Source organism: Camellia sinensis, chromosome 14 (assembly GCF_055761805.1).
Source record: "Camellia sinensis isolate YWXY chromosome 14, ASM5576180v1, whole genome shotgun sequence".
NCBI lineage: Eukaryota > Viridiplantae > Streptophyta > Magnoliopsida > Ericales > Theaceae > Camellia > Camellia sinensis.
The window spans coordinates 85,162,854-85,184,069 of NC_138974.1; the positions used below are offsets into that span (position 1 = coordinate 85,162,854).

Consider the following 21,216-nt stretch of genomic DNA (forward strand, 5'->3'; position numbering starts at 1 on the left):
AACTAATTAAAAACCTTACAAAGGTCAATGAATAAATAAGAAAAAAAATCATAAATAGCAAAGTTAGGAATAAAATTCAAAATAAATAAACTATTTCTAACACTAATTGTTACAAATCTCCATGTAGATGCCACAAATGCTCAACTAGGTCTGCTTGGAGTTTAGAATGAGTTTGTCTATCTCTTATGCGATGATGATTTTGAATGAAGTCATAAAGTTCGGGTGTACGCTCGTGTGACACTGCTGGAGGGAGAGTTTCATCGATTGCATCATAATTACAGTCTATATTTTGTTCATTTCGCTCATCCTCAACAATCATGTTATGCAATATTATACATGCCTTCATAATAACTTTAAGGGTTTCAACTTTCCAAAAACGTGCAGGTCCTCGCACAATTGAGAAACGTGCTTGGAGCACTCCAAATGCTCGTTCGACATCCTTCCTTGCTGACTCTTGAGCCTTAGCAAAATGTATTTGCTTATTGCCTCGTGGAGATGGAATTGTTTTAACGAATGTTGACCATTGAGGATATATACCATCACCGAGATAATATCCCATTGTATAGTCATTTCCATTGATTGAGTAATCAACTTGGAGAGCACGCCCTTCAGTAAGGAGAGAAAATACAGAAGAACGTTCTAACACATTGATGTCGTTATGAGATCCCGGTAATCCAAAAAATGCATGCCATATCCATAGATCATAGGAAGCCACCGCTTCTAAAATAATAGTTGGTTCATGGATATGACCACAATACATACCTTTCCATGCAGTAGGACAATTCTTCCACTTCCAATGCATACAATCAATGCTCCCCAACATTCCAGGAAACCCACGATTTTTTCCCACCTCTAGTAATTTAGCAATGTCATCTTTGTTTGGTGCCCTCAAGTACACATCTGAAAAAATTGCAACCACTGCCTGAACAAACCTTTGTAGACTTTCTATTGCAGTGCTTTCTCCAATCCTCACATAATCATCTACAGAATCGGCCGCTACTCCATAAGCGAGCATCCTCATAGCCGCTGTCATCTTTTGAAGGGAAGACAGACCAAGAACTCCAATAGCATCTTTCTTCTGCACAAAATAAGGATCATATGCTTCCACCATAGATAAAATACGAAGAAAGAGATATCGACTCATCCGAAACCTCCTCCTAAATAAATTGGGCGGATATATAGGCGTTTCAGAGAAGTAATCTTGATAAAGTCTCTTGTGGCCTTGAATTCGATTACGATAAATAACTGTATGACCTTGAATAGAACCACGACGTAATCCCAATTGCCTCTCATTATTTAGCCGCTCTTCTTCTAAAGCAGCTATTGCAAATATCTCCAATTCATTATCAGAATCAGAGTCATCAATAATCATCTTAATTACACTATTGCGAGCCATGGAAATTAAAAGAAGAATGCAGCTGAGTAATAAACAACTGAAAATAAATATTAGGTTGTGTTTTGCTTCTTAAGCTTTGCAAGTTTCTGCCTAACAACTTCAATTTTCTGCAAAGTCAAATTTATAAAACATATCAAATAACTTCCAAAATCAAAACACCAGCAACTTACATAATCTGTATTTAATTGATCAACAAATAGAAATGTCCTGTAAATAAAAATCACTCCAATCCAACATACAATAAGAATTATATTTAGCCATGGAGTACTTCAACAAGCATTCAACGAGAATTCCACTCAGTAATTAAATTACTACTAGTTCAACCATTCAACAATAGGTAGTTCCAAAAAACTTTTAACATATAATAAATAATTCCAACATAAACTGCATAAAAAACATAGTTCTGCCTACAATGGAGAATCAAATCCAACAATAAATAATCAAATCCAACAATAAATAAAGTGAAAAACATAGTTCCAACAACTAATTTTTTTTTGGGTAGTTCCAAAAACTAAATCTTTTTTTGGAGAATTTCCATTTGGCGGCGATGAAGGTATTCTGCTTGCAATGAAGGCAGACCACTTGTATCTATTGACATTATTCGCTCTTCCTCCTTCAATTGTTCCATTCGTATCTTCTCTTTCTCATTATCAACCTTTTCTTGTTCCGTTTGCGTCCTCTTTTTCTCATTATCAATCTTTTCTTGCTCTTGAAGATACGACCTTTCATACATCTCTATTTTCTTGTCATTCATTTTCTTTCTATCTTCCTTTAAATCCTCTAATAATATTAAAATATGTGACCCTCCTTCATTTCCACGATCTTTATTCTTTCTTTTATTCAAACGTTCCTTTTCAGCTTTCCTACCCGGTGGTCTTTCCAAGTCTACATTGTCATTATGTGAAACATCATTGTCCTCTAAATTGATTGAATCCGGTGCACTAGGAGAACAAACGCCGGGAGTTGCCACTTTTTTTGGTTTTTGTTTCTTCATGCTATATTCCTCTCGCCATTTTGGTTGATCTCTTAACTCATGCCAACAATGTTCAAATGGAAATGACGATTTGTACAACTCTTTGTATAATTTCTTCGCATCAAGAATCTGAATAATAGATAAAAGAACACTAATTATCATGAGATTAGACAATTCCAATTATAATAAGTATAAAAAACTCAATGGCATTAATACCTTATCTTTGTCAGTCTTTCCACTTTGATTCAACCTTTGGATTTGGGCGAAGCACCCACTGAACTTATTCGTGGCAAGTTGAATTGCTGACCAACGGTTCATTAAAGAAGTTTGACTACGATTAGATGAAAAAGTTTTGTACTGGTGGAAATACTCCCACACTCTTAGCCAATAAGCCTTTGATTTTTGTTCATTCCCTTGCACTGGATCTAAGCTAATGTTAAGCCACGCCGATATGAGCATACTATCTTCTTCTGTAGTGAAGTTGCCACCTCGTTGTGGTTTCTTGGTGGTTTCTATTTGAGGAGAGATTGGGGAAGACTGATCCCCTTGGTCAAGAGGTTCATCCATAAATTCATAATCAGTCCCATCATTCATCAAGTTGGTGAAATATGCATCATTTTGTTGCTGACTCATCTATACACATGGTAAACAAAATTATGGCAACATATATTGGGTTGGAGAAATAACTAAGATTCCCAATTGGAAGCAAATTAATTAATAAATAGAGATCATGTAAATTAAAACATTAGTTGTTTTGTTGAAAATGATTCAATGATAATTTTAGATAAATAAATGGAGATCATGTAAATTCAATGAAAAAGAATTTATGGAGCTGCGGAAGATTCATCTTTTCTCAAACAAATCAAAGAATTCCAAGGTATGTGAATCAAAGGATAGAATAATTGTCGGTTGGAAGCACTCATGAAGTCAAAGGAAGCAAGCTGAGCTTTCAAAGAACCATGAATCAGTATGTCAGAGGATATCTTTTTAGTGAATATTTTATTATTGCGCAAAATCGAACTCGCTAGAATTTTCTCTCTTTCACATGTTCTTGATAAAAAGAAAACCTTGCTCAGCAAATTTAGTAGACTCCAAAAACTCTCAAAGTTATCACACTTCATATAAGAATAATTTATTTGACTAAGAAACAATTATTTGGAATTTGATGTGTGGATATCATTTTTCATTTTTTACTAGGTACATTGAGTTGGATAAAGGATCATATTTAGCTTATGAAATAAGAATTAATGGGTAAGGAATAACAATTTTTTAAAATTAATATACACTCCATGCTTAAAAAAATAGAACATAAGTCAATATAAAATGCCAAAAATATTTAAGATGGTTATTGAACTGGTTTGAGGTTGATTTACTAAAATCTGTTGTTCATGGTCTTTTTCAGCGTAGTTTTCATCCCAACTGCACACAGCATCTCTTTTTAAATATACATAATTTTGTTAGTATTTTATGCAAAATTTAGTTAGATCTTTGGACTTGGTTTGTGTTGCATTAGCAGAATCTGACTTTTTCAATGGAATTTTCTACCATAGAATATGCCTCAAGACGGTCTGAGATCGGCTGTGTACAGATCATTTGTCATATGTGATGATCCAAAAGGCGTAATTGAATGTAAAACGATCAGAAAATCCAAAACCAATCCTAACAGATCAGATGAAAAAGGCAAAAGTCGAAGAAATCCTAGGAATTTGAATTCCTCTTCTGCATTCAAAGAAGAATCAATGAAGATGGGCTCAAAAAATGTCACAGAAGAAGATTCACATAACCCGTGGTCTGTGGGGATGACAATTGATGGGCATTCTAAAGAAATTGCGAAAGATTTGTTGAAAGGAGCTCTTGATTTGCAAGAGTCTTTGATCATGCTTGGAAAACTACAAGATAAGTTGTGGGAAAATCGAAAGGAAAAATCCAGGGGAGACAGAATTGGTGAAGTGGGGATTGAAAGAACAAAATCCCATCACTTCCAAGATCATGATTCCCAAATGGGATTTGAGAAACCGGGATTTTCTGCTGATGGGTGTTCGAGGGATTGTTTTGACGAGCTTAGGACTGTGATCAGAGATGGTCTTGCTAGGCAAAATCTTTTGCTGCCCAGTTGCACTGAAAAAAAGGCTTACTGTGATAAAAGAACACTGGACTCGGGTACTGATATTGCCTCCACTAGCTCAAGCCAGTCCTTCCAAGGCTTTGCCTCTTCTGATAGTTCACTAAAATCAAATGCTCCTCACAAGTCAAAAGGCTCGAATTTGATTGCCAAGCTTATGGGTTTGGAAGAAATTCCCTCAGAAACCGTGCAGATTAGTCCCCAGAAAAAGTTGGAGAGTAAAAAGATTTCCTTTCAGAGAAGGCCTATGTTTGAAATTGATATGCCAAAGGCGAGGAAATCTCATTCTGCTGATTATAAGGTAGATACAGAACAGAAGAAACTGAAAGAAATAGTCAAAAGATTTGAGAACATGCAATTTGAAAGGCTTGTGAATGGCAATTCTGATGAAGGGTTTGTGCTTCAATCGCATCGTTCTTAATGTTATTTCTTTTAGAAACTTCTGTTTGTTCTCTGATTTTTATATGCATATATTGTTGTTTAAATATATTTTTTGAAGACAATAACAAAGTAGGCAATGCAATGTTGAAACTAATGAGACAGCCTTAGAATCATCACCAAATAAAGAAAATTTTATTGCGAAGATTGAAACATTATATGACAATGCAGGTTGAAAATGTGGGATGCAAGTATGGTGACAAGTCAATTGACCTTAGTTGTGAAAATGAATCCGATATGACAAGAACTGGCACTACAACTGCAGATCAACTCCTTCCTAAAGAAAGGACAGATTCCTCTGAATTACAGAGTAAAGGTATGGCACATTCTTAGATTTGAATTTTTTAAATTATGAGAATTAGTAATGAAGTGAATTCTCTACTCTCGCATACATGTATGCATTCTGTAAGTATAAAAGGTACTAATTCATGGAGGAGGACTGTCTCTTATCTGAGTGTCTTCAGGGCAAGAAAACTGTATTACAATTATGGTTCAAAGTTCTAAGCCCGCCTTACCCGTCACTAGCTGTTGGATGTAACTTATATCATTTCTTTGCATAGCGTTCCCACAAGTACAGGAAAAAGAAAAATGGAAAAGGGTACTGCTATTTTAATGTCTGCATATGGGATAAAATATCTATAACTGGATTGAAAATATACACACATATAAGGCGAGTCATTACTCTACCTTAGGGTGCATATATAGGTACTTGCATTTGCAATATGCAGTTCAATTGTATTGATTTTTATGGGACTTTTTATGTCTTTTTAATTGCAGACCAGTATGATAGCCACCAGAGTTCTGTCTGCAATGTTATACCGCAGACTACCCAACAAGAAAGCCTCACCAAATCATCTGAAGAAGCTAACCATTGCATCAATAGTACTGAGAAGAAATGCTTCAGAATAGAAACTAATGTCGAAGATTTGCTTTTGAGTAGTTCATTGTTCCTCAGTTATGCGGAGGAGCAGTTTAATATCAATGACAAACATGCGATAGTTTTACAGAAAACTAGTCTATACTTTTTGTGTTATGTGAAGCTTTTAAAAGAATAATCGAATTTATGTAGAAGAGTTTTTGGAAACTTGCCCAAGTGTTGCCTATAATTAGAGTTGTGGTGAGTTTTGGGTAGTAAAAGATTGTATGGTTAGAGTTTTAACAGGTAGAAGACAGAATTTATGATTTGGCAAGGAAGAAGGCCGGATTTTGGCTTGATTTTTGAAATGGCAGATTATGGGATTTCTGAAATATTAGTTGCAAGAATTCTTTGAACAACCAGAGTTTTGATTTAGGTGCTAATTCAAAGGTACAAAGGTAGGGGAAGGGTAAGGTTGACTGGGTATAAGTAGACAGTCTGAATGGTCAAATAAATGGTCAAATATAAGTAGATCTCTCATGAATCGTATGATTCTAACAAGCATGCTCCCAACTTCTATTACATGAGAGATCTCTGAAAAACCCTCCTAAAAATTCTGCATCCAAGGAGAAATAGAATATTTAGGCCCTCTTCCCTCCCTTCTACAATCGTTCATTGTTGGCTGAGTTTCAAATGAGCTTATGATGAAACTTCATCATTTCAATGTACTAACTGCGATTTATCTTTTTGATATGACAATTACCCTCCCTTTTTTTATGTATCTGTCTACAGGTACCCAACATGTGGGGTGAGGATGAGCTTCACAATGTTGTCCAGATGGGCTTTAACTCCAGTGCTCCACTCGACAGCCAAGATTTAGCTGGTATGTCGACTCCTTAATTTCCCACACTAGCCTCTACACAGTCCAAGAAGAGTCAGAGGTAACGACTCTGTTCCCATTTGCAGGGTCTACGCCACCAGACCATATGAAAGTCGAACTTTGAATTTGTGTCTTTCAGTGCCAGTCTCCATTGTTTCTCCATTTGAGCTTTAATATAAATGCTACCAAAAAAGTTCTAATTCATTCTATCTCAAGAGAATTGTTTGATGGGCGAGGATTTGTGGGTTGAAGGTGTCGATTACTCAACAAAATCAATTGATATGTTGTAGAGGAAGCTGAAATATGGTGGTTGTGTTTCTAACTTACATGTATTTGTCTGGGATGGGGTTTCAAAGGAGATCGGAGTCGAAACCATAGAAGTGTACTTGCTCAATTTAGGAAGGGAGAAGTTTGAAGATGTATATGTTAATTATATATTGACCAATGAATATGAGGTTTTATTCATGTTTACTTCATAAATTTCTTCCTATGAGTATTTATTATTATTTTTCGGGAAATATCTTTTTTAGGATTAGTTATGGGTTAAACCTTGCTGATTAAGAATAATCAAATTTCGATTGAAGTAATAATTTTCTGCTTAGTAATTTACAAGGTCATAAAATCAGATAGGAGAAGAAGATAGTATCTCCATGGTAGCTGTTCTTCCTATATATCCTAGGCAATATCAAATAAAATGCCAGAATGTGAGTAAACCCATTATAGTATTCTTAGAATATGTAGAATTAAGGTCCATCTTGTAAAATCATTGGCAACACAAAAACTCAAAACACAAAAATAGAACAGTGAAGTATCAAGGTATGGTTGAACTCACAGATCAGACAGACAATACACACATAAATTGTATACAGATTCGTAAAACCAAGAACATGGGAGAGACCCATATTACAGAGGAACAAGGAAAGTTTGTCCTATACATATATATATATATATATATATAGAGAGAGAGAGAGAGAGAGAGAAAGAGGGTTTATGAGTTGCATAGAAGGGGAAGACAGAGAGATAAAAGGATACGTACCTTGAGGAAGAGGTCGATGGAGGGAGTTGCAGACAACGTTGAAGGAGAAGATCGTTTTCGCGCTGAAGGAGCAGATCGTTTTCGCGGGAGAGACGTGCTTGGAGATCGATTTCGCACTGACGAAGCATATTGATTTCGCGGGAGAGACGTGAGCAGATCAATTTCGCGGGAGAGAAGAGTTTGGAGAGCGTTCAATCACTCTCCAATTGAAGCCAGCGGAGAAGCCGCGAGGGAAAATAGGAAGCCATTTAGCCAGCCCATTGGAGTGGGAATATTAGGGTCATCCGAGCTAAAATAGCTAACAGTCTCATTTTACCTCTTCCCTTGGAGTTGCTCTCACTCGGTAAGTATTATTTACAAATAACATATTTTTTTTAATTGATGGTATATAAGAGTGACTAACTGAGATAGCTTAGTTAATTTAGTGCATTTTAAGCAAAAGCATATATAGCTTCCGTTTGGAAAGTGGGTTGGCTTTTTGACTATTTTAGCATGGGCTAAAAAGCTTAGTTTGGAAAAGACTTTTTGACTTTTTGACTTTTTTTGTAAGAGAAGAGTGTAATGATTATGGGTTGAATGTGATGTTTTGTTTGTTGTGACTAGAATAGCCTATTTTGTCTTTTGTGACTATTTTAACCCCAAAATCACTTGCCAAACACCACCATAATAGATTATAAAACTTTACCCAAAAGAGAGAATTAGAATAGCATAAAGTATTGTATCAAACTCATTAGCATACTCTGAAGTGTTTCATTGTTGGTAGATCAAATGATCAACAGTTCATTAAACAATACAAGCCATTCAGAAGATAGAAGGTCTAAAGCAAAAGCTCTTATTTAGGGATTATTTCGGATAAATTATATAAGTGCATTTTTTTATTTTTTAGATAAAAAAGTAGAGGAAAAAAAAAGATGGTGGTTTGAAATAATTTTTTAACTTTTTACGAAAAAATGTGTATTAAAATATTGTATAAAATAACAAAATTATGAAATTACCTTCCCTCACACAGCCAGCAATACTTCGCTGACTTTCTATCTCTTTTCAAATTATTATTATTATTATTATTATTATTTATGGGAATGTGTGGCTTCAAGTGTGCCACGTTTTCTGACTTTTTGGGAAGTTGTGGTTGCACAGTTTTGTGGTAGCACTGTTTTTGTTTTGTTTTTGTTTTTTTTTTTTTCATCTGACAGATTTTCTAGCCAAAATAAAGGTAAACAGTATGAACTTATTTATTTTTTTAGTGACTTTTTGACTTTTATAGGTGATGCCAGACCCCTTAGTGCCTTAAGCAAAAGCAACACACGTTATTAACCTTTGGCCACGTTTGGTAGAGCTGTGGAAAATTGATTATAGATTATAACTTAACAGATTATAGCTTATAGCTGTGAACATAAGCTATTAACCTGTTTGGTGCAGCTGTGAAATTATGGATTTAAACTGCAGAGTAGTGTTTGGTTGATAAACTGTAAAATAACTTTTTGCTGTATAATTGTCCTTTTGACCCTTACATGATATAAAAATGATTATTTTGTCATTTTTTTTAGTTTTAATTTAAAAAAAAATTATTTCATTAATAAAAGTTAATATAATTAGTATTACAAAAATTATTATTTTCATTAATAGTATCAATTAGTATAAAATTATTTCATTTTTTCATTATAAATTAATTAGTATCAATTAATGGCTTAAGTAGCATCAATTGATACTAAAATTATTAATTAGTATCAATTAATATAAAATTTATTTCATAAATGGCTAAAATGCTTAATGATTATTATTATTTTTTTATTAAAAAAACACTGAAAACCTCCACACACAAAAAAAAAAAAAAACACTGAAAATTCTAGCTCCAGTAGGCACAGCGGCGACGTGGCGGCGCTAGGGTTTGAGATCGCCTCGCACGTGGCAGAGCTAAGCACAACAACGACATGACGACGGCATTAGTTCAAATCACGATGGCGATGAACCAACGCTGGAGAAAGAGAACTTGAGTGACAAAATAAAGCCGGAGAGAGAGAGAGTTGGTCGTTGATAGTCACCGTCGAAGGCACAGCGGCGATGGGGGATAAGGGACGACGACGGACGGTTGATCGTCACTATCGATCGTTACGCAGTCAATCGTGACTCTAGGGTTTCAAAGCACGAGGGTTAGAGTTTCGCACCTTAATTGAGATCGCAGACAATAAAGCTAGGGTTTACAACACGATGGTGGTGGTGAAGAGAGAGCGAAGAGAGAGAGAAAGAGAGAGAGAGAAAGAGAGAGGTGTTGAGAACAGGTGTTGAGCGCCGGAAATCGTCTCTCGCCGGAAATGGCCTGTCGGAAATCGCCTCTCTCTCTCTCTCAGAGAATAAATGTGATCTTTGTGGTTTATATAATGGCAATTTGGTAATTCTTCAAATTAGTAAAGGGTATTTAAGTAATTTTGTCTCTCAATTTTTAATTTTCCGCTTAAGTTGAATCCGAAAAGCACCTCTCATGTTACTCAGCCAAAAATCACTTTTTTGACTTAATTTAAGCTATAAAAAATGATTTTAAGCTCCATCAAACACACCAAAACAATTCAAAATAATCTAAAAACTGAGTTAAGCTAAAATTAAACTCTATCAAACAAGCACTTTATACAAGAGAGAGACTAGGAAAACACTTAGATAGTAGTAATCTCAAAAAGTGTATCAAACATGTCATTACCATCTGCAATTAAAAATGCTTTGTTATAAGTGGATCAAATGATGAACAGTTAAAAAAAAAAAAAGGACACTAAAAATCTAAACAGGCAATTAACGAAGATTTGAGTTGTGACCCAGACACTAATATGAACCTCCTTGAGTAGAACTCATTTTAAAAAAATTATTTTAAAAAAAAAAAGTGTTAAAGAAATTTATATGTATATAATCAAGGCTTTTATTAATTGATGTGAGATTGTAATAGAGCCACGGAAGCCACCTTTTTTATAAAGGGAGATAAAATTATATATATCTTGTCATCTGTATGTCGGCTTTAGCCAGAGTTTCATACCCAAGTTATTTTATATATATGTACTAGTGGATGACCCGTGCCTACGGCACTCTAAGTTTTTTTTAAAAAAAAAAAAAAAAAATTCACATTCAAGTTAATACATTTTGACCAATAAAAAATAAAAGTTAAGACAAACTATTGAATAGTTATGATCTATTCAATTCATTAATAATTCTTCATATTCAAGGTTAAACTCCATGTCACAGTGTATATGAAACTTTCAGTATACACATATAGACAATTACAGTCATTTTTAATTCCCTTGTCCTTTTACTTTGTAATTACAATATGAAATCAGGAGAGATTTACTTAATACATATAGTTCATAAATTAATTTGAAACCAAAACATAAATAATCATACATTCTATATGTATAGCCTCAAGTGTAGTCCCACTTTAAACTTGATTCAACATCTCTATATGCATTTTAGATTTGATTATTTCTTATTGCCAATAGCACACCACCATAAATGCTTGATGCTTGAAAAAGATCAAAAGATCCATTTGCAAATCCAATTGATCTTTCAAAGGGAATTACAATCTCACAAACAAATATCTTTCAAATGGAACCATTTGATCTATTCACGTTAAATAAACTCATTCTATCCATTACATTATACGCATACATATGTGTATGCATTTATAGTATTTAAAGAAGGAATGACAGTAAAAAGAAAAGACTTTTTATGTTAGATACGTATTGTCTCCCAGTTGTGCAATCCATGTCACCCACTTGTATATTTCATCACCTAATAACCTGTAATTCAAGTGATGAAAATGAACAATAGAAGGGGGAAAGGAAAAAAAAAAATCAAAGAAAATTTTAAAGAGTGGAGAGTAGTATTTTAAGAAGAGCCATTTGAGGAAGTAGTGCTTACATACCGGCAAAAAGGAAAGACGAAGTGGGTGCAGTGGCTATTGGGCATGTCAACATTGTTGATTCCTCTGTATCAAACTGATAAACATCAACCCAACTTCGATTTCGGTGGCTGAGTACATGAGAGAGAGAGAGAACTTAGCCATTCAAATAGCACCAAAATGGTTGTTACTCCATAATTTTTCTGAAATCTTCTTGTTACTCCATAATGGCACATTAGGAACTACAAATTAAAAACTGAACTGATATTCGAACTGAACATCCTGTGTCATCGCCTAGATGTTAACAAAGAAAATTTTAGAAGAAGAAATGATAAAGTTCACAAATTACAATTTAACAATCAACTTAATGATAAAAACTTAAATTCCACAATTTAGGAAAGAGGGCAAAACTACCAGTTATGCCAAATCCATTTGGGAAAAAATAATAGTTCAAATATGATTCTGTGTTTATTCAAAATTCCAAAAAATGTAATTAGCATAATTACGCTTGTATCAAAAACGTGATCTAATCAAAACCCACAAATGAAACCAAATAAGTAGTAGAAAATGCTAGAAAAATTATGATGAAATTCAGTCAATAGTGGCAAGTACTCCAAAACCAAATTTCAGTCATGACCATAACATCTCACACCTTCAATTCAACTTAAAAAAATAAAAAAAATTATATTTTGAATTCCACACAAATTGAATTCAAAACCTAACCAGTATAAAAATTAAAAATTAAAAAGCAAATTGAGATTTAGTTGAGAGAGGGAGGAAGTGAATCAACAACTATTAACAACTCTATTGAAACTCTATTCAAAATCACGTAATAACAAAGGTTACATGCAAAAACAAAATTAAATGTCCCAAATGACCAATACTCAACAAAACAGCCCCATCCACAAAACTTTTTAGTTCAAACTTCCTAATTTCATTTGATTATTCAAGTAAAAATGATAAAATTTACAATGAAATCATGAAAATGTCCTATTTAACCCAAAAGACAGTATATATTCATTTTACTATTACCCAATACTATTAATTTAACTAAATTGAATCAATCTGACAAAGATATGAGCTATTGCACTATGTTTTTCTACGCATTTTGTTAGTTTCTTTTGATCAAGAATCAAACCATCTATTTCAAGCAATCAATCAAAACCACACACATATACAGATGCCAAACTAATAATATAAAATTTAAGCTAAAGATGCACTGTTTTATGTCAATATCAATAACCTACCAATCAATAATACCAAGAACAAATAGAGATTAGATTCCACAATGAACATAGTTAAATCATTACACTATGAAAAAAAAAAATAGAATTTGGAAATCAAATTGAAAACAGGCTAACAAATAGAATGCTTCTCTGTTAAACCAACTAATAATGATGAAATTCTAAATAACCAATTAGAGGATTCTATGTAAATAAGAATACTTTTGTTAATGAGATTAATCAAAAATTGAACTGGATGATATTACAAATCTAAATAATTAAGTTATGAAATTCAAAACCAATTAATTGGAAAAAAAATTTCAAATATTAATCATTAACACAACTTCTATAAGTAAATAAAAACTTGAAATTAAGTCATGAATTTGAATTTGAATAAAAACTTGAAATTAATCATTAATCATGAATTTGAAATCTTAGTAAATAAAAATTCCAACTCAACTTCTATAAGTATAAAACAAATTAAGTCATGAATTTACCTTTTATATCTATAACTCATGTCTCAACTTGAAATTGCTTCCATTGGTAAAGTTTCGAATTCCATGAAAATTGAATAGATTTGTACCAATTAAAAAAACCAAAATTATATTTAGATATAACTAAGATAGGGGGTGGGAGTGAGTGGGAATCATTCCATTATGAATCTTCAGCCTAAAACAAAATCCAAACACACGTGGGCTCAACTGGTGGTGTATGATGAGATTACAAATGTACATTAACTATTGGGGGGGAAAAATAAAGGTGAGAAAGGTTCAAATGAAAACCTCTTTGTACAATAATGCAATAACAACATACTAAAAACCCTAAAATCCCGTACTAATATGCCAATAAAAGCACGAAATAACAACCTATTCGCATGAAAAATATATCTAAAAATCTAAGTTTGGTGCTCACCATGAAAAAGTTATTGAACCCATTAAATATAAATCTTAAGAGAGAGAGAGAGAGAATCACCACAAATCAACTATGTAGAGCATATGTTGGGCTTCAAAATCAAAGAATCATGGAAAATTATTGAAATCAACTTCCAAACTGCCCATAATAGCTATCGACATTGGTGGATAAAAGAAAATAATTAATTATCCAGAAAAATGAAAACCAATATAATGGCTCATAACTCTATATAAGCAAAGGAAACCAGACAAAAACCAATGGATTTTAAGTGAAAACAAAGCAATGCCACAACAAATTATAAAACAGAAACCTCAATGGATTTTAATTGCCTTGAAAAATTAGACTTTCATTTGGGTTTAAAGTTTTATGTATGGTGGCGAGGATCATCACTTATATTTGAACAAACTTGCATGTGCTCAAATCATTAGAATGTTGTTATTGCAACCAAAAATTGGAAGTTATACCTTACCTTTTGAAGAATTTATGGATAGGCACAAAAAGATATTTGAATTGTTTTCTAAGGGATGACCAACAAAAGGAAACGTTAAAATGCTTTAGTAAGAATGCAAATCAGATACTTACCACAATGTTCAGATGCGAAAGGTTCTTCCTCAAGCTCTCTAATGTGAACCTAATAAGCAAATTTAAAGAAATGATTCAGATATATAGGACCACAAACACAATGCTTCATATACAAATTACCATAAATGTAAATAAAGCAATTAATCTAGAAGTGATTTTCAACTTTGAAGCACTCTTACTGCAACTAAAACATTCTTAGATATATACCAAAAAATAACAAAAAATATACATTATCATTCAAAAGAATCACTATAAACAAAATATATCTTTTAGAAATGAAGGAGCACCAAATCCAAAATCTGGGAGAGCACTTCTCAAAATAATAATAATAAAAAAAAAAAGTATAAGAACATTATCCCAAAACAAAACCGCTGCTCACATCTGTTGTGCACCACAATTCATCATCATTCTGCAAATCACCACTAAATAATGTTCTAGATAAAGCTTAAGTAAATACAAAAGTATTCAATAAATACCAAAAATAAAAAATAAGTTAACAGTCAGGTTAACCTTAATGTTCACATTAACCCATTTAATGTTAACAATCCTCAACCCATTTGACTACCATGAAATAAAAATGGGTATTAACATGAAACCAATTTCTTCCTTTAACCCCCATTTGATTTGACAGAGAGTGAGAGCTTTGTTGGTGATGGTGGGGATGATGGGATGACAAAAAACAGATTATCCAAATTTGTAGGGAAAAGATAAGTTTATTACTAATTCTATTCACAGATAAATTCAGCACTGACAATTGGAAAAGAAATTTCAAATCACAATAAGGAAAAGGAAAAGAAATTTGTACAAAACAATTAATTCGTCCAATTGACTTGTAACATTAAATAATAATTAAATCATACTTGAAAAATTATTGAATACTCTTCGAATGCCATAAAAGTATATACAAATGGTACTTCTGATCAATGAGATTGCAAAAATAAAAAATGAATGAAAATGACTTTATCTCTATCAATGAAAATGGTACTTTTGACAATTTTTTTTATTGTACAAAAAGCTCAAGTTCAGGTTTGATCTGTTTTTGTATAATTTATTTTTTTAATTCTAACCCATAATTTATTTGTTTAAGGTTTCAATCTTGTTCTTTGAATTTTTTATTTTTTTTAATGCATTCTCTTGGCTAAATATTGATTTCTCATATATTAGGGGAAATTAATAATGTCCACTCGTAAAAGGATGCAAATCATATTAATAAAGTTTGTTTATTTGTCAAAAGAAAAAAAAGAAAAAAAAGATGCACATCATAAGATAGTTATGAATTTTTATGATGAAAATTACCAATGTGTGTGGTGTGTGGTGTGTTAAAGTCAATTTGTGTGTGTGTAAATTTCATTGAAACATTTTATCAAACACTTAATAAGCAAGGAAGATAGAATAGTTATCAAACATTTTTGTAACAACCAAATAATAGTAATGGCACAACAACCATTCAATAAAATAACTCAAAACAATAGTCCCACTAATTCCTACTAAATCAAAGTAAATGGGTTTCGTGGAACCCAACCAACTCTTCATATATATGTGTGTATATATATATACATAGATAATATATATGAATAAGAAAAATCAACAAAACCCATAAAAAAGTATACCCAAAATCCTACATGCATCTAGAAAATTAAAGAAAAACAATACTCACAGTTTGATTTTGGGAATCGTTCTTTCTCTATTCCACTAATGATCAATTGATGGTCTCTATGGCTTCAAAGAAAAAAAACAAAAAAAATCTGTAATCAATATATATACACACAATAATCTATTAAGAAAGAGATGAAAGTATTACCTTTACTTTGCAGAACAGAGCATCAAACAAACCCAACAAACCCATAATTTATTTGTTTAAGGTTTCAATCTTGTTCTTTGAATATATATATTTTTAATGCATTCTCTTGGCTAAATATTGATTTATCATGTATTGATTTCTAATAAATTAGGGGAAATTAATAATGTCCACTCTTAAAAGGATGCACATCATATTAATAAAGTTTGTTTATTTGTCAAAAAAAAAAGATGCACATCATAAGACAGTTATCAATTTTTATGATGAAAATTACCAATGTGTGTGGTGTGTTAAAGTCAATTTGTGTGTGATGAGTTATTATTAAATTTGTAATGAAAACTCTCTTAACAACACTCACTCTGTGAGGTACCACAAATAGTCTGAGGCATCTCTAGTCACGTTTATTTGCTCCCATAGTCCATTCATTGCAACCGTGTCTGGATCATTGGTAGAGACAGTTTCTTCGATGTATGACTCCCAGAATGCTCCACTAATTACAGGTACCATCTTTATCTATGAACTTTGGGAGCTTATCTGTAAAAAAATTTGATTGGATGTTAAAACCCATTTTTGGGAACTTTTTGAAAGAGATGTTCATTGAACAAAAGCTAAACCTTAATTTTGTCAAAATTAAATCAAACTTGACACACTGAACACAAGTGAGTTCTGGGGAGGGCAAGATGCATGCAGTTTTACTCCTATTTTCTAATACTTTTTATATTTACAAAATTATGACATAATGAAAGCTTTCTATAAATGAAATTAAAAGGGTGATGCTACGTATACAAAAAAAAAAAAAAAATTCCTACAGAATGAATGATGTGTCTCATTTATATCAATTCATTGGAAATCAAAATGCTTGTCACTTTGGTTCATAATTGCAAGAATGTCATTGCCACATCATTCTTATCTTAAATCTCGCATGAAAATAATGTATGCATATCCAAATTATGATGTTAAATATATGACTTGAGAAGACATCAAATAGCACCAAAAAAACTGAATAAACTTCAAATAAATGTGAAAAAGACAAAAAAAAATTGAAACAATTAGAGGACACTATTATTTTTCTTTCCTTCTTCTTCTTCTTGATTTTTTTTTTTTCAAAGAATGTTTTTTAAAGGGAAAACCCTATTTCCTTACCCTTGCGGTGTTGAAAACCGCATTCTTACAATCGGGGAGAATGCTGACGGACCAAGGAGGGAGGTCATATCGCATATTTTGGAAGGTCACTGTTGCTGAAGATTTTGTGTCGTAGTTTGCAAGGAATGCAACACAACCAGACTTTGAGTTAAATACATGAACCTGGAAAATGAAAAATAGTGAGAAAAGGAGCTAATATCGATGATTGTCAAAAAGATGCACATGAAGAAAATTGTAGTAGATATGCATAGCTTTCTTGTAGCCTCAGAAGAGTTAATCAAACCTGGAGATTATTGCCTGGCCAAGTCACTGTAGGATATGTAGAAACTAAAGCCGGTTCACATAGCTTGATGGCTTGATGCAAATCTCTCAAATGTCCCCATTTTGGTTCCCTTTGTAATCCTTGCATATGATAAATTACCCATCATAAAAATGCTGAAAATATCATTATTTGCATCAGAAAAGCCCTATACCATATAACATACATACAGGCAGAATATCATGGGCAGAGCTAGCAAATGGCAACTGGCAAGTGTGCAAATTTCTCAAATGCCCCAACTGAACTTTTAAAAAATTCTATTTTGACATATATTTGTGAAAAAAGTTTCCAATTTTACCCTTTCAGATTTTATTTTTGCCCATGAATCTTATATTGTCCACTTTGCTTCAATGAAGTCCTTACAATTGCTTGTATGTTATTTTGCTAAGTAAGAACTTTTTCTTGAGATTATTTTTTCTTTTTTTATCCTTCCCTCATTTCTCTTTTACTTCTTTGTTTTTCTCTCTATTTCCTCTCTTGTTCCCCAAATATGAGATGCTCTTGCAAAGGTGAACCATTCTTTTCATCCCATCGATGTTCAATCTCTTTCACTCTCTTGCCTGTTTAGTTTAAAAATTATATCTGGGGATTGAACGATTGAATAATACTTCTATGTGATTGGTGTTTATGTGATATTGAATTGTGTATTGTTTTTTTATTATCACTTCAAATTGTTTACTTCTTTTGATTGTCAATTATGAAAAAGATCATTTATAGTCCACAAAACAAAAATCTTTATTCTGCTCCCAGGTAGAATAATTGTGCTAATGATCTCATGTGCTACATTGTACGGTCCCATTCCTTCCATGCAATGTGTGTTTGCACAAATAGGCTACTTGTATGCATTGGCAACAATCTTAAATCTTAATTGCTTAAGTAAAGATTGTAATACAAACAAAAACCTCAGCATAATATAATCAAGTTATTTTCATCTGTATGCATACCATATTCGTCAATTGGGGCATCATAATCATAGCTAGTGGCAATGAAGAGACCAGCAGTCGTCCGTCCAAAATTTGTTCCTCCATGGTACTAATGAAAGAAAAAAAAATAAGAAATATAAAAAATATACTTTACTTGATATAAGATAAACATACAATTAAGAATTAACTCACCATATAATAATTAATAAAGGAACCATTATTCTGTATAAACCTTGCCACTGAAAATGCCAAGTCTTCAACAGGTCTCTGAGGAATTGGACCACCAAACTTTGTATACCTGAGGATAAAACAGAGGAATCCAAAGACTGAATTAAGAAATTCAGAAAAAATGTAACTGAGTTCCGTTGTTTGAATGATGAAACAATTTATAATTAAAACAACAAAGAAATAGGGGGAAAAAAAAGTTTTTAAGTTATATGGGTGACATATGTGTGACTTACCAGCCAGTCCAAGCTTCAGTCCACATTTTTGGGTTATGGCTCTTTTTTCGGTCTGAAGGCTTCGCAGTAAAAACCATTGCAAGTGTCTATCTGTAAGATGATCAAGTGAGAGAGAGAATCGATAATTTGCCATTGTACAATTCAAGAAAATGAAAATTCAATGCAAAATATTTTTGGGTAGGTACAATCCAAAATATGACTATCAAGAAAAAAAACACATTCTCATCTTTTCATTATTTTTCTAAACCACAGATAGATAAAAATCCAAACCCATTACCCCCTCCCAAAAAAAAAAGGAAAAAAAAAAGTTGATTATGTTGATTATCATCTGATGAGACATTAAAATTTGGGCCACTGATTATTCAAAAGATTCACTCAAGAAATGAACTGCCCCAGCTCCACTCAAAATAGTTAAGCAAAAATTAATGGCAGAATCATAATCATGATCATTCCCAAGAATATTTAACATTCAAAACTAATATCTCACATTTAATGTGAATCTCTGAATCTCCCATCTCTTAGTCATATAATGTCGTAACATTCAAAACAACTCTCACTTCGATCTAACAAACACCCCATATTGGAATCATATACATCCATAATCATATATAAAATCTATATATAAAATCTACATATATATACATATACATCCATAATCATCCATAATCATATATAAAATCACATAATCATACATAATACATACAAATGCATATATATACATATATTTGGTCCCATCTCTGAATCTCCCATCTCTGAGTCATATATATAGTTGCTCCATTCAGTCGAAAGAGAGACGATGACGATTAGGAAGAGAGGAGGGAGGAAGAGAGAAGATGAAGAGACTAATAGGGGTTTTGGGTTCGGTTGCCTGCAAGGGTTGATGGGGAGAGAGAGAGAGAGAGAGAGAGAGAGAAGGTGGGTCAGATTTCAAAATTTGAAATCAGAAACAAAGAGATGAGAGTGTGTGTCTGAGAGACGGGCTGTGGGTTGAAAATGATCTTGGATCAAATAAAGTGAGACATTGTGAGCCTTTGGATTGAGTTCAATCCAATGGTTTATATTTTGACAAACAGAAAAAAAAGAGTTGTTTTGTTATATAGATATAACCTCAGCCATTGGATAGATATTACAATTGATCTAGACCATTGGATCAAATGTATCTCACACACATTTTTGACATAAATTCAAAATCCTTCTTGCCTTATTATATAGATGTGTATATATATATATATATATTTGCAAGTGTAAGCAAAAGCATTAATTCAAAATATTAATCAAATTCCTAGTCTTTCTCTTGTATAAAGGTTAATAGCATGTGTTGCTTTTGCTTAAGGCACTAAATAAGAGCTTTTGCTTAAGGTGTAGCAAGCATGTTCATTAGCATACACCCCAAAAAATCAAAAATAAAAATGATATGTCTCGGCACATAGCACACTATAGTGGCACTCATCATAATCTGCTTGATAAAATTAATTAATTAAAAATTAAAATGTAGCTTCAGACAACAACAGAGTGCTTATCCAACGGAAGATTGAACCAATTAGGCCTAACTTAGTTGGCCACCATGCCTTCTTTAGGGCTTAATTTCAAGGAAGTCATGGGTTCAATTCCTCTTATGAGGGTTGAATTAAGGGAGTGCAAGCACTTAGGTGCTTTGCCAAGGGTGGGGAGATTTTCTCCCATAGGTGCTAATCTAACAACTAACAACTAATATTTGTCGATCAAAAAAAAAAAAAAAAATCCAACGGAAGATTGCTCTAATCGACAAAGAATGTTTATTTTTATTTTTACAATGATAGAAGGTGTAAAAAAATATATTTTACTTATTAATGTTAGTAGATTAATAATGTCAAATTATTACAGCATGCTAATGCTAATGTTAATGCATTGTCTCGAATCTAAGACTTCACCTGTAGTTTGGCACGTAGGGTGGCTTTTAAAAAGTACAAAAAGATAAAATAGATAATAAATTAATAAGATAAAATGTCACATTCAAACTATAATTATTTTACTTTTTCTCTTATAAAAAAATTAAAAAATTCTTTCGAAACGGAGCTAAAATAATCAAAAAAATCAAAAGTCAAGCCAAAAAAATTCTTCCCAAACGAACCTGAGTGTTTCCTTATGACCACTTAGGCTATGGTCTAAGTTTGAACTAATTTGATTATTGATATTTTTAATTGTGATATTTATCTTTAGTTAAGTTGCAATTTGTGTTAATAGATTAATAGAGTTAAATTATTACAACATGCTAATGCTAATGCTAATACATTGTCT

The 21,216-nt window shown here is 32.5% G+C and overlaps 2 protein-coding genes and 1 long non-coding RNA gene across 3 annotated transcripts; all 3 read right to left on the reverse strand.

Moving 5' to 3' along the window:
* Window positions 1-1,907: 1,907 nt before the first annotated feature.
* LOC145807140 (uncharacterized) lies at window positions 1,908-8,012 on the reverse strand. Its single transcript, XM_082905074.1, has 3 exons — window positions 7,702-8,012; window positions 2,586-3,002; window positions 1,908-2,498 (listed from the first exon to the last, which is right to left on the reverse strand). The coding sequence occupies exons 2-3, from the start codon at window positions 3,000-3,002 to the stop codon at window positions 1,908-1,910; spliced, it is 1,008 nt and encodes a 335-aa protein (XP_082761200.1). The 5' UTR covers window positions 7,702-8,012.
* A 3,193-nt stretch (window positions 8,013-11,205) lies between these two features.
* LOC145807778 (uncharacterized) lies at window positions 11,206-16,132 on the reverse strand. The gene is made up of 4 exons (XR_014351149.1): window positions 15,953-16,132; window positions 14,296-14,344; window positions 11,603-11,709; window positions 11,206-11,477 (listed from the first exon to the last, which is right to left on the reverse strand). It is a non-coding gene; the product is annotated as an uncharacterized LOC145807778 (long non-coding RNA).
* A 356-nt stretch (window positions 16,133-16,488) lies between these two features.
* LOC145807627 (beta-galactosidase-like) lies at window positions 16,489-19,223 on the reverse strand. The gene is made up of 6 exons (XM_082906148.1): window positions 18,940-19,223; window positions 18,671-18,776; window positions 18,500-18,587; window positions 17,520-17,638; window positions 17,237-17,398; window positions 16,489-16,627 (listed from the first exon to the last, which is right to left on the reverse strand). Exons 1-6 carry the CDS (start codon window positions 19,014-19,016, stop codon window positions 16,607-16,609), a joined length of 573 nt encoding a protein of 190 aa, XP_082762274.1. The 5' UTR covers window positions 19,017-19,223; the 3' UTR covers window positions 16,489-16,606.
* Between the last annotated feature and the right edge of the window lie 1,993 nt (window positions 19,224-21,216).